Genomic DNA, 13,460 nt, shown 5'->3' with positions numbered 1-13,460 from the left:
GGCCTAACTTGCAGCTAACCAGAAACAAGACTTGACACCATAAAGCACGAGAGCACCAATGCAGAACCCAAAATGACCATATGTGCATTTACTGCTTGTAGTTTATGCAAAATAAAATGCACAATCAAGACGGCATCACTAAGAATTTCAAGCATGCAGGTTACAAAGTGCATGCTTTACCATAACCCACGGATCTGTGACAATAGTTTATGAAAGGTCTGCGAGGAAACCAAGACCATGCAGCACATGATAGCCTTTATTTTTGAGCAAAAATTATACACAACAGATGCTATTATGGCAAACGCTGGCTCTAGTAACATCAAAGCACAAGTGACATTTTCTCGACAAAAAGGGGAGGAAGGTATTCTTACTCGAGCACTACCGAATGTTGAAGCCTCGTTGCATCTCCTTGAAAATTCCTGTGACTAGGAGTAGAAAGCTCATGACCAATGCCACTCTCTGAAGAACAATCACTTGAATCTGAATCAGTTGGATACCCTGACAATCCTGATGCCCCATCAGCATCCCGGCTCTCTCCTGGACGTGATTGCAATGGGGAACGGATAGAGGCTTTTATATTTGGTTGGAGTGGAATGCTTTGCCTTGGAGGAAGGGGTAAGGGCTTGGGGACAATTGCTAGCCCGCAAGTAGATGTCGGTGGAGAAGCAGCCTGTGAAGCACAAAAATAACCAGAAGTCACGTCTGAGGAGTGATCGCCGCCACAACGCAAGCTACTTGAAAAATCAACACTGTCAGTTTCGGTGCAATTCCTCTGAACTCGAGAGTTCCCTGCCCTAACTGGCTTGGCGGAGTTTTGACATGATGAGTCTTGCTCTGTCCTGCGGTTACTTGGCCTGTCACTCCCACTCAAAGATGTGTCTTTCGCTCTATCCTTGCTTCCTTTCTTTCTCGAGTCTTTCGTTCTTCTAAAGAACGATGGAAACATCGGCATTTGAAAAACCTATTTCAGCAGCACATGTACATGGCGGACACCTACAGACTGCCAGTGTCCACAAAACTTCTAACAGCGGGAGGTTTCCAAGACATCAGAGTGATCTGCCTTGGAGTGAAGTAAGGTTTAACCTGTCCAAGAAGAGGTGACCTGATAAGTGTATTTGAAAAGCTGTCCTGGGAAAAGAGGGGTACTTCGAAAGTGAATGTTGCCTAGAGATCTGCAGAAAACGGAACCACTTTCTTGGCATCATTCTGGTTGCTTAACTTAAGCCCAAGATCAACACTAACCACAAGAAAGATGGTGCAGAAAGCTGGTACTCTTGATCTCTTTCTCCCTTCCAATGGATGCACCATCATCTCAGAAAAACACAATGCACAGAGGTTGGTCCTCATGTGGGGATCCCTGCTCCAATGTGCTGGCAATGCACTTAAGAGACAGACTCGTTGAAGGAGGAGTGCGTATGCTTGAGGCATAAACAATCATCCGCATATATTTTGAACTTAACTTATGCTTGGATCATCTGCTGGATGGGAATAGTGTGGTAAACCCTTCTTTTACTGCTTCGGATATGGCTGGATCCTTCTGTTGAGCTAGTGGTGGATGGTGAAGCAAACGCTTCCTTAGAGAAACCTGTCAAATCTTAGCCAAAATAGCCCTGGGGCATGCGAGCTTTTGGCTATGGGGCTAGCCTGGAATTCCTCTTTCAAGCTAGTACGGCAAAGCCTGTTGCGCTTCTGCTGGAACCTGCGTAACCCTAGAAATTTATGTGTAAGAATCTAAGGCGACTGTGACAAGCCTCATGTAAAGAGGGGAAAAGGCGGTTCGAGTGTAGGTAGCTGTAATGTGGCCCTGCTGAAAAGGGCAAAAGGGCAGCAGGGTAATAATCCAACGAATTTTCCTGCACAAGGGGACGCTTGTAGCGGGTGCGCATCAGCGAGGAAGTTGCCAGAAAAGCAAAGCTCGAAAGAAGGAAAGCACAAAAGCAGGCAAAAAGCTGCAGAATGCAACGCGAAATTGAGGGAAAGAGGTCAAGCAGGGGAGGCCCCAGATCATATGGGTTTCATTACAAGTTGGCCTACCGGAAAGTGAAAGCAGTGTGGGTCTCGCTTCCTTCCCGGCTCAGCTCGCTGGTGGTCCTGGCTATGGTGAGCTCTTCCGCGTCAAGAGCCGCAAGCAGCAAAAGCTCCTTTCCCTGTTGGACGCTTGGCGCAGTAAACGCGCAGAGAGAAGAGTCGAGATCGGAGAGAGAATGTCGCTCCTCTGTGATCTAGCTGTGTTCATGGAGAGTGTACTCCCGGAGTAAAGTAAGAGAGAAGAGAGAGAACGGAGCCGGGTCCTGGAGTAGTGTCGGAGGAGAGGGACTGCGCGCAATGCGAAGAGAGAGACAAAGGAGAGATTGAGCAAAGAAAGAGAAATCCTGGAGTGTGTTGCATGCACATTGCCCACAAGCCTGCTTTATTTTACGTAGACGCTCAATTTCTTATGTGTGTGAAGAGCACCAACCCACATCGTGGGAGTGTGTCAAGTGATTGTGTGCGCGCGGCCCGTCTCTCTCATCCACTTCCACCTCTCTCTAGCATGCAGCATCGCAGACTTGCAGTATCTCTCAAGAATCTCTCTGCTCTCTCTACCCCTGGCCCCCTGCAGAACTGAAGCAGCCTGTGGGCTGTCCCTATCATTTCCTACTTCCTTCCTCACTCCATCTCTCTCTCCAGACTCCAACCACTACTATCTACTGCGGCATGATAAACTTGATTACTAGAGCGAGGTAGATACTAGAGAGAGGAGAGAGACTCGGATCTTACAGCTAGGAGTCAGCCGGGAATGATTAGCAGTAACTCGATGATGTACATCGAATTTAATAGCCAATCCAACACTCAAAGGTACCTCTCACGCTCTTAAGCAAAACGTTTTGTCATATTTAAACAAAACCTTTTGCTCTTTTTAGGCTGGGTTCAGACTGGGCTACGTAAGTCCTAAGTGTGGTCGCTCCACATGGCTACATGCGATTTGCTGAAAAACTACCGTCCCCTTTTTGGAACCCCCTCGAAAACTAAGAAAATTACTTTGCGCGAGATCAACAATGGTCAATCATCTCATCGTAAATCCCAATCCAATCCATGTTCGTGGAAGATATAGCTGAGGGAGAGCTTGGGAGGGGAGCTCATGGCACAGAGAAGGAAGGGAATGTAGTGTGGGTGAATAGCAGGTCCCCTTGTAGAAGTCAGGATTGGTCCTGGCAAACTCCATATTTCCTTTTATGTGAATGTAAAGGCCAGCAATAGAGGCACATTTGGTCTGATCAATAAAGTTGAGGTTAAAAGAGCCTTAATGAGTTCTCATTTGTCCAAAAATTGTCCGCCTTTTAAAATTTTGATTATGTTGTCTTCAACTGTAGATGTTGGTAAGTTGGCAAAATAAACCCAAGTTTCTCTGAGTATAGGTGCCGAAAAAGCTTTGTTAGGAAGAATCCATAGCTGATGGTCCACACTAAAAGATTCCACTTCAATTTGTATGATTGGAGGGAAAGGAAAAACGTTAGAGTCTTTAGGCACCATCTCTAAAAGGGTTGAGTCATTGAAGGTGCACATATTATTTTGGAATTCTGTAACAGCTTCGAGAGAGGCACTGTCTCTACAAAAGAGGCCGCCAGTTTGTGTAACAATAGGATTGATAGGGATACTAATGGAAGTAGGATTAAGGCCACACAATTTTTTGAGAAAATTGGCAAGTTCAACACTAGAGGAAGAAAATGAGCAAGATCTTGATTGTATTGAAGGGTTAATACAGGAAGTTGAGAGATATATTGAGAAATCATAGCCACCCCATCACTAGGATCTTTGTTCAGAGTAGTCAAAAAAAAAATTCTGAGAAGAGTAGTCAAAATTTTGACCCAATCATTAAAGGAAAGCGTATGTAGGATGGATGACTTTTTGTTAGTAGCAAGGCAGACTCATAGGTAAGTTGTGATGCATCCAAATTACTAATACATCGAAGGACGCCAGATAGAAGTTCTGAAGCTAACTCAAGACCTTGGAAAAGGAATAAGGCTTATAACAGAAGTTTAAAAGATAAGGATGTGATTACTTTGGATAAAAGGTCACTTTACATTTAGCTTTTCTAGTAAGAAATGGTCTAGTTCTAGATGGCTGGGTTTTTTTAGGGTGGTGATCATTTAAGAATTGAGTACTTTGTTCCGTAATCTTTGCTTGTTTTAGTGGGTCATGGATGACTCTTATGCGAGCAATCATCTTGTCATTATTGTGTGCCTGAAATACCAATAGAGCCAAGGTAAGTAAGCATGGATTAACCTGCAAACCTAAAATCGACAAAGTCCAAAGACTATGATAGCCGTGAGTAGGAATCTAGGACTATAGTCTAAGATGGACACCCTAACACTAGTCAATCTAAACAGGAATTATAGACAGTGGGTCCGTTGTAGCTCTATAGTCCCAATTTTTTCTAAATCCAGTGTCCCGGTCTTCTAGAAACTGGAAAAACCTTGTGTTTAGGACATGTGTGTTGTTGTTTAAAACTAATACATATACACAAAAGAACATATCAATTTAAACGACAACTAGCTTTTTAAAAGGGACAATGAATAGCACAAAAACGACTCATAATCTTTGATTCATATTTGTACACAAGAGTAAGAATTAGGTGTCATTCCAGTGTTTTTATTCAGAAGATAATCCTAACTACTTGATTCAGGGAGTGAAAGAGAATAATTGAATCAATGACGGACAGTAATTAAGCCAAAAAAGATCATAAGTAAAGATAGGGTCCTCACCTGCATCCATATAAACACAAGAACAGATTCGTTAGCCTTGAATACGTATCACAGGTGTCGACAACCCCTATCATGTCCTACTTACAACCTTTTTAAACTTAAACTACTATTCAAGTTATTTGTGAATGTCCAAAGGAACCAATGTTATGAGGTCATTGCATATCTTTTTGCAATTACAAAGCCAATGCCCAACAGCCTAAGTGTAATGTGTGTGTTTTTTATTTCTTTTTAGATTTGTTTTTAACTTTGTTGGAATTAGGGTTGCTGAGAAACGCACACAGCTTGGAGAAGACAAAGGAAGCTCAAGGCACACAACTAAGAGTATGTTACTTAGTGTGCAATGGAAAGATATATAGCCCTAGAGTGATGGGCGTCTATAGAATGCACGGGGGGAAAAACCTCCTAAAGAGGGAAAAAATGCCCCGGCGGTCCTAGTGTATTCACACACATCACTACCACATGTATACGTAACAAATCCCCCCTGGAGTGATGCAGTGAACGAGAGCTAGCACATGAGTAAAGGGAAGTTCCATGCCCTGAGGACAGGATCAGTCCACAAAGGGGAGTAAGCCCAAAGCTTTGCGGAAAGCTTCAAGCTTCTCACGAGATAATGCCTTTGTGAAAAGATCTGCAAGGTTGTCCTGTGTTGGCACATAAGCCAAGCTGATCTCTCCTGCTGAGAGCCTCTCCCTGACATAGTGGTAATGCACCTCAATGTGCTTTGTGCGAGCATGAAAAACTGGGTTCCTCGCAACTGCCAATGCGCACTGACTGTCAGTGTAGATAGTAATGGCAGTGTCCTGTCCAACACCCAAATCAGCCATAAGGTGTCTGAGCCATACACACTCAACCGTAGCTGTGAAGACTGCCTTGTACTCAGCCTCACAACTCGAAGTGGCCACAGTAGGTTGCTTCTTGCTCAACCATGATATACATGAACTGCCGAGCATGAGGGGGGGGGTATATGTCTCATGAATTTAATGCATTTCTGGCTAGTCGTGGGATAAAACACCAATGTACAGTGCCTTATACATCTCAACAAAATGGTGTTGCTAAGCGGAAAAACATGTCACTGACGGAAATGGCACGATGTATGGTCAAAAGTCAAGCTTTACCGCATTCTTTTTGGCTTGAGGCCATCATGTGTGCCACTTATGTACTTAACAGGTGTCCTACGAAAGCTTTGCAGTCTATTACTCCATATGAAGCATGGCATGATAGAAAGCCTTCTATTGAGCACATGCGTGTTTTTGGCTGTTTGGCATATGCTTTGGTGCCACAAGTGCAGCGCAGAAAATTGGATGATAAGGCTGTCAAATGTATTTTTGTTGGTTATAGTGCTAAAAGCAAAGGTTACAGGTTGTATCATCCGCAGACAAAATGTATTTTGGTTTCTCGGGATGTAGTGTTTGTGGAAGATTCTGTTCAGCCCTTGCTGTCATGTATGAGAGACAGTAATGTAAGCTCACAGGACATTTATGACACTTTGTTGCCTCTTTTCAGTGGTGGAAATACGAATGTAAGTTCCAATGAGGCAAATGTACAGCCTATGGGGGTTTTTGAAAATGTTTTAGATCAACCTATTACTGATGCAGATGTACATGATGTACTTGATGAGTAAAGGGCTGAAAATGAGCAGGCTAGAGGTATGTCAAAATGGCTGGTGCACACTTTGCGTGACAATAAACTGGATGCACCTTTGTCTAGTCGTACTCGTTCAGGCTCTCGCCATGCATCTTATGCATCAGATTGTTATGCTTTGGCTGTGTCTAGCTTACATGATGTTGAAGAGCCTCTGACTTTTGATGAAGCACAAAATTCAGAAAATTGGATGGCTGCCATGCAATCAGAATATGATGCACTTATAGAGAATGACACATGGACTTTATGTGATTTGCCTCCTGGCAAAAAGGCCATTGGTACGAAGTGGGTTTACAAATTGAAACGCAAGCCGGATGGTGAGATCGATCGCCATAAGGCTTGACTTGTTGCAAAGGGTTATGCACAGCAAAAAGGCATAGATTATGAAGAGACTTTTGCTCCCACTTCTCGTATGACTATTGTGCGTTTTCTATGTACATTGGCAGCTCATTTTGGTTGGGATGTACATCAATTAGACATTGTTACTGCTTTCTTGAATGGTGACATATTTGAGGAAGTTTATGTAACGCAGCCTCGCCGTTTTGTCATAAAAGGACAAGAGGACAAAGTGTGCAAATGTAACAAGGCTTTGTATGGGTTGAAGCAATCTCCTCGTGCTTGGTATGAGAAAGCTGACACTCATTTGGTCAAATAAGGCTTTTGTAACAGTCCAACAGAAAGCACATTGTATGTAAAGCGTGAAGGTGATGTATTTCTCATCGTGGTTCTTTATGTTGATGATTTGCTGATCACTGGACCAAATGAGAGACATATTGTTGAATTTAAGGCTGATTTGAATGCTACTTTCAAGATGAAAGATTTGGGGCTGTTGCATCATTACTTGGGTATACAGTTTAAGCAATGTGATGGTGGTATTGCCTTGTGTTAGAAAAGTTACATAAAGACATTGCTATGTAAGTTTGGACTTGAGGATTGCAAACCTATTGCCACTCCCATGGAAATAGGTTTGAAATTGAGTCTTCATGATGCTAGTGATCCTGCTGATGTCACTCTTTATCAAACTGTTGTTGGCTGCCTCATTTATGTATGCAACACGAGGCCGGATATTCTCACAAGTTAGCAGATTTATGCATAGCCCAGGGTCTAAGCATTGGCAGGCTGTCAAGAGGATTTTCCGGTGCCTTAGTGGCACTTTACATCTTGGCTTGTTTTATCCCAAGGGGGGATCATTGCCGCCAGACTTACATGCTTTTTCAGACTCTGATTGGGCTGGTTGTTTTAAAACGAGAGTGTCCACAAGTGGTTTTTGTTTCATGCTTGGCAGTTCATGTATATCATGGTTGAGCAAGAAGCAACCTACTGTGGCCACTTCGAGTTGTGAGGCGAAGTACAGGGCAGTCTTCACAGCTACGGTTGAGTGTGTATGGCTCAAACGCCTTATGGCTGATTTGGGTGTTGGACAGGACATTGCCAACACTATCTACACTGACAGTCAGAGCGCATTGGCAGTTGCGAGGAACCCAGTTTTTCATGCTCGCACAAAGCACATTGAGGTGCATTACCACTATGTCAGGGAGAGGCTCTCAGCAGGAGAGATCAGCTTGGCTTATGTGCCAACACAGGACAACCTTGCAGATCTTTTCACAAAGGCATTATCTCATGAGAAGCTTGAAGCTTTCCGCAAAGCTTTGGGCTTTCTCCCCTTTGTGGACTGATCCTGTCCTCAAGGCATGGAACTTCCCTTTACTCATGTGCCAGCTTCGTTCACTGCATCACTCCAGGGGGGATTTGTTACCATATACATGTGGTAGTGATGTGTGTGAATACACTAGGACCGCCGGGGCATTTTTTCCCTCTTTAGGAGGTTTTTTCCCCCGTGCATTGTATATACGCCCATCACTCTAGGGCTATCTATCTTTCCATTGCACAGTAAGTAACACACTCTCCATTGTGTGCCTTGAGCTTCCTTCATCTTCTCCAAGCTGTGTGTGTTTCTCTGCAACCCTAATTCCAACAGTGTGAGCATGAAAAACTGGGTTCCTCGCAACTGCCAATGCGCTCTGACTGTCAATGTAGATAGTGTTGGCAGTGTCCTGTCCAACACCCAAATCATCCATAAGGCGTCTGAGCCATACACACTCAACCGTAGTTGTGAAGACTGCCCTGTACTAATCCTCACAACTATAAGTGGCCACAGTAGGTTGCTTCTTGCTCAACCATGATATACATGAAATGCCAAGCATGAAACAAAAACCACTTGTGGACATTCGCGTGTCAAAACAATCAGCCCAATATGAGTCCAAAAAAAGCATGTAAATCTGGCGGCAATGATCCCCCCTTGGGATAAAACAAGCCAAGACATAAAGTGCCACTAAGGTAGCGAAAAAGCCTCTTAACAACCTGCCAATGCTTAGACCCTGGGCTATGCATAAATCTGCTAACTTGTGAGAATATCCGGCCTCGTGTTGCATACATAAATGAGGCGTCCAACCGAAGTTTGGTAAAGATTGACATCAACAGGATCACCAACGTCATGAAGACTCAATTTCAAACCTGTTTCCATGGGAGTGGCAATAGGTTTGCAATCCTCAAGTCCAAACTTACATAGTAATGTCTCTATGTAACTTTTCTGACATAAGGCAATACCACCATCACACTGCTTTAACTGTATACCCAAGTAATGATGCAACAGTCCCAAATCCTTCATCTTGAAAGTAGCATTCAAATCAGCCTTAAATTCATCAATATGTCTGTCATTTGGTCCAGTGATCAGCAAATCATCTACATAAAGAACCACAATGAGAAGTACATCACCCTCACGCTTTACATACAATGTGATTTCTGTTGGACTGTTACGAAAGCCTCGTTTGATCAAACGAGTGTCAGCTTTCTCATACCAAGCACGAGGAGATTGCTTCAACCCATACAAAGCCTTCTTACATCTGCACACTTTGTCTTCGTGTCCGTTCTTGACAAAACAGCGAGGGTACGTTAGATAAACTTCCTCAAATATGTCACCATTCAAGGAAGCAGTAACAATGTCTGATTGATGTACATCCCAGCCACAATGAGCTGCTAATGCACATAGAAAACGCACAGTAGCCATACGACAAGTTGGAGCAAAATTCTCTTCATAATCTATACCTTTTTGTTGTGCAGAACCCTTTGCAACAAGTCAAGCCTTATGGCGATCGATCTCACCATCCGGCTTGCGTTTCAACTTGTAAATCCACTTCGTACCAATGGGCTTTTTACCAGGAGGCAAATCACATAAAGTCCATGTGTCATTTTCTAAAAGTGCATCATAATCTGATTGCATAATAGCCATCCGATTTTCTAAATTCTGTGCTTCATCAAAAGACAGAGGTTCCTCAACATCATGTAAGCTAGACACAACCAAAGCATAGCAATTTGATGCATAAGATGCATGGCGAGAGCTGAACGAGTATGACTAGACAAAGGTGCATCCAATTTACTGTCACGCAATGTATGTACCAGCCATTTTGGCATACCTCTAACCTGCTCATTTTGTTGGAATTAGGGTTGTAGAGAAACGCACACAGCTTGGAGAAGATGAAGGAAGCTCAAGGCACACAATAGAGAGTGTGTTACTTAGTATGCAATGGAAAGATAGATAGCCCTAGAGTGATGGGCGTATATACAACGCTCGGGGAAAAAAACCTCCTAAAGAGGGAAAAAATGCCCCGACAGTCCTAGTGTGTTCACACACATCACTACCACATGTATATGGTAACAAATCCCCCCTGGAGTGATGCGATGAACGAGAGCTGGCACATGAGTAAAGGGAAGTTCCATGCCCTGAGGACATGATCAGTCCACAAAGGGGAGTAAGCCCAAAGCTTTGCGAAAATCTTTGAGCTTCTCATGAGACAATGCCTTTGTGAAAAGATCTGCAAGGTTGTCATGTGTTGGCACATAAGCCAAGCTGATCCCACCTGCTGAGAGCCTCTCCCTAACACAGTGGTAATGCACCTCAATGTGCTTTGTGCGAGCATGAAAAACTGGGTTCCTCACAACTGCCAATGCGCTCTAATTGTCAATGTAGATAGTGTTGGCAGTGTCCTGTCCAACACCCAAATCAGCCATAAGGCGTCTGGGCCATACACACTCAACCATAGCTGTGAAGACTGCCCTGTTACTCAGCCTCACAACTCCAAGTGGCCACAGTAGGTTGCTTCTTGCTCAACCATGATATACATGAATTGCCAAGCAAGAAACAAAAGCCACTCGTGGACACTCGCATGTCAAAACAACCAGCCCAATCTGAGTCCGAAAAAGCATGTAAATCTTGCGGCAATGATCCCCCCTTGGGATAAAACAAGCCAAGATGTAAAGCGCCACTAAGATAGCGGAAAATCCTCTTGACAGCCTGCCAATGCTTAGACCCTGGGCTATGCATAAATCTGCTGACCTGTGAGACTGCAAACTGAATATCTGGCCTCGTGTTGCATACATAAATGAGGCAGCCGACAACAGTTTGGTAAAGAGTGACATCAGCAGGATCGCTAGCATCATGTAGACTAAACTTCAAACCTGTTTCCATGGGAGTGGCAATAGGTTTGCAATCCTCAAGTCCAAACTTACATAGCAATGTCTCTATGTAACTTTTTTGACACAAGGCAATACCACCATCACACTGCTTAAACTGTATACCCAAGTAATGATGCAACAGTCCCAAATCTTTCACCTTGAAAGTAGCATTCAAATCAGCCTTAAATTCAGCAATATGTCTCTCATTTGGTCCAGTGATCAGCAAAGCATCAACATAAAGAACCACAATGAGAAGTACATCACCCTCACGATTTACATACAATGTGCTTTCTGTTGGACTATTACGAAAGCCTCGTTTAACCAAATGAGTGTCAACTTTCTCATACCAAGCACAAGGAGATTGCTTCATCTGCACACTTTGTCCTCTTGTCCTTTTATGACAAAACCGCGAGGATAATAAACTTCCTCAAATATGTCACCATTCAAGAAAGCAGTTACTGTAACAATGTCTGATTGATGTACATCCCAACCAAAATGAGCTACCAATGCACATAGAAAACACACAGTAGTCATACGACAAGTGGGAGCAAAAGTCTCTTCATAATCTATGCCTTTTTGCTTTGCATAACCCTTTGCATTTCAACTTGTAAACCCACTTCGTACCAATGGCCTTTTTGCCAAGAGGCAAATCACATAAAGTCCATGTGTCATTTTCTATAAGTGCATCATATTCTGATTGCATGGCAGCCATCCAATTTTTTGAATTCTATGCTTCATCAAAAGACAAAGGCTCCTCAACATCATGTAAGCTAGACACAGCCAAAGCATAACAATCTGATGCATAAGATGCATGGCGAGAGCCTGAAAGAGTACGACTAGACAAAGGTGCATCCAATTTACTGTCACGCAAAGTGTGCACCAGCCATTTTGGCATACCTCCAGCCTACTCATTTTCAGCCCTTTCCTCATCAAGTACATCATGTACATCTACATCAGTAATAGGCTGATCTGTAACATTTTCATAAACCCCCATAGGATGTACGTTTGCCTCATTGGAAATTACATTCGTATTTCCACTACTGAAAAGAGGCAACAAAGTGTCATAAATGTCCTGTGAGCTTATATTCTTGTCTGTAGTACATGACAGCAAGGGCTGAACAGAATCTTCCACAAACACTACATCCCGTGAAACCAGAATACGCTTTGTTTGCAGATGATATTATCTATAACCTTTGCTTTCAGCACTATAACCAACAAAAATACATTTGATAGCCTTATCATCCAATTTTTTGTGCTGTGTTTGTGGCACCAAAGCATGTGCCAAACAACCAAAAACACGCATGTGCTCAATAGAAGGCTTTCTATCATGCCATGCTTCATATGGAGTAATAGATTGCAAAGCTTTCGTAGGACACCTGTTAAGTACATAAGTGGCACACATGATGGCCTCAAACCAAAAAGAATGCGGCAAAGCTTGACTTTTGACCAAACATCGTGCCATTTCCGTCAGTGACCTGTTTTTCCTCTCATCAACACCATTTTGTTGAGGTGTATAAGGCACTGTACATTGGTGTTTTATCCCACGACTAGCCAGAAATGCATTCAATTCACGAGACATATACTCCCTCCCTCGATCGGAACGGAGGGTGCCCATAGTACATTTCGAGACATTTTCAGCCATAGCCAGAAATTGTTTGAAGCACATAAAAACTTCGGACTTCGCTTTAAGCGGAAATACCCATGCATGCCTGGAGTAATCATCAATGAAAGTCACGAAGTAAAGGTAATTGCCCAAGGACAGAGTTTGCATGGGCCCACAAACATCACCATGCACAAGATGCAACTTGCATGCGGCCCGAACTGAACCATCCTTTGGAAACTTAGAACGCTGCATACCCAAAATACAACCTTCACAAACATGTTTGACAAGTGCTTCAAGAGGCGGCAAAGAAGCAACCATATCAGTTTTCTGCAAACGCAGCAAATTGGCAAAATTCAGATGATCAAAAAGTGCATGCCAAAGTTCTGCATCTGAAATAGCCCTTGAATCTGCAACTGCATTTGCAAAATGTTGTCCACACTTGTCATACAAAGTGAGCTTATACAGCCCACTGCACAAAAGGCCAGATGCAACAATTTCATCACCAAAACTGAGATCATGAACTGTACATTTGTCATCCACAAATTTGACTACAAGTCCAGTCTAGCAAGTGCAGATACAGACAAGAGATTCTTCTTGATCCCTGGTACATAAAGTGCATCAACAAGTGTGAAGGAACTGCCATTTGCAGTAGTAAGCACAATCTTTCCAACTCCCTGAACTGGATAAGAGGCATTGTTGGCACAAGTGACAAAATTCCCATGAGGGACAGACTCGAGAGAGGTGAACAATTCACGATGTGAGGTAATGTGCTTTGTAGCACCACTGTCGAAATACCACACGTGAATTTGTAGCAATTGACATGCATGCATCATGGACAACATGATTGTAAGTGTACTATGCACTAAAAGCCCATTCTGCATCAACATCAGCATCATAATCTCCCTTCACAGAAGACTCAACAATGGTTGCTTTGTAATGGAACTAGCATTTGCAGTGTA

At 43.2% G+C, this 13,460-nt stretch overlaps 1 protein-coding gene across 2 annotated transcripts in view; it reads right to left on the bottom strand.

Annotated features, from left to right (window-relative positions):
• The window catches only part of LOC147420333 (mitogen-activated protein kinase kinase kinase YODA-like), a 37,606-nt gene extending 35,260 nt beyond the window's left edge, over positions 1-2,346 (bottom strand). Inside the window, exons 1-2 of one of the 2 annotated variants that reach the window (XM_086504075.1) lie at positions 1,243-2,346; positions 372-1,172 (exon numbers count right to left, since the gene is read on the bottom strand). In XM_086504075.1, the coding sequence (XP_086360201.1) occupies positions 372-952 (581 nt within the window). In that variant the 5' untranslated portion in view covers positions 953-1,172; positions 1,243-2,346. Of the gene's footprint in view, positions 1-371 lie in introns of both variants that reach the window. The other variant, XM_086504074.1, reaches the window with a different exon arrangement.
• Positions 2,347-13,460: the final 11,114 nt, after the last annotated feature.

Source organism: Adiantum capillus-veneris, chromosome 28 (genome assembly GCF_014529385.1).
Source record: "Adiantum capillus-veneris isolate H3 chromosome 28, ASM1452938v2, whole genome shotgun sequence".
In the NCBI taxonomy this organism is placed as follows: Eukaryota; Viridiplantae; Streptophyta; class Polypodiopsida; order Polypodiales; family Pteridaceae; genus Adiantum; species Adiantum capillus-veneris.
The sequence above is the reverse complement of the archived record's forward strand: the minus strand, read 5'-3'. Positions and strand labels throughout refer to the sequence as shown.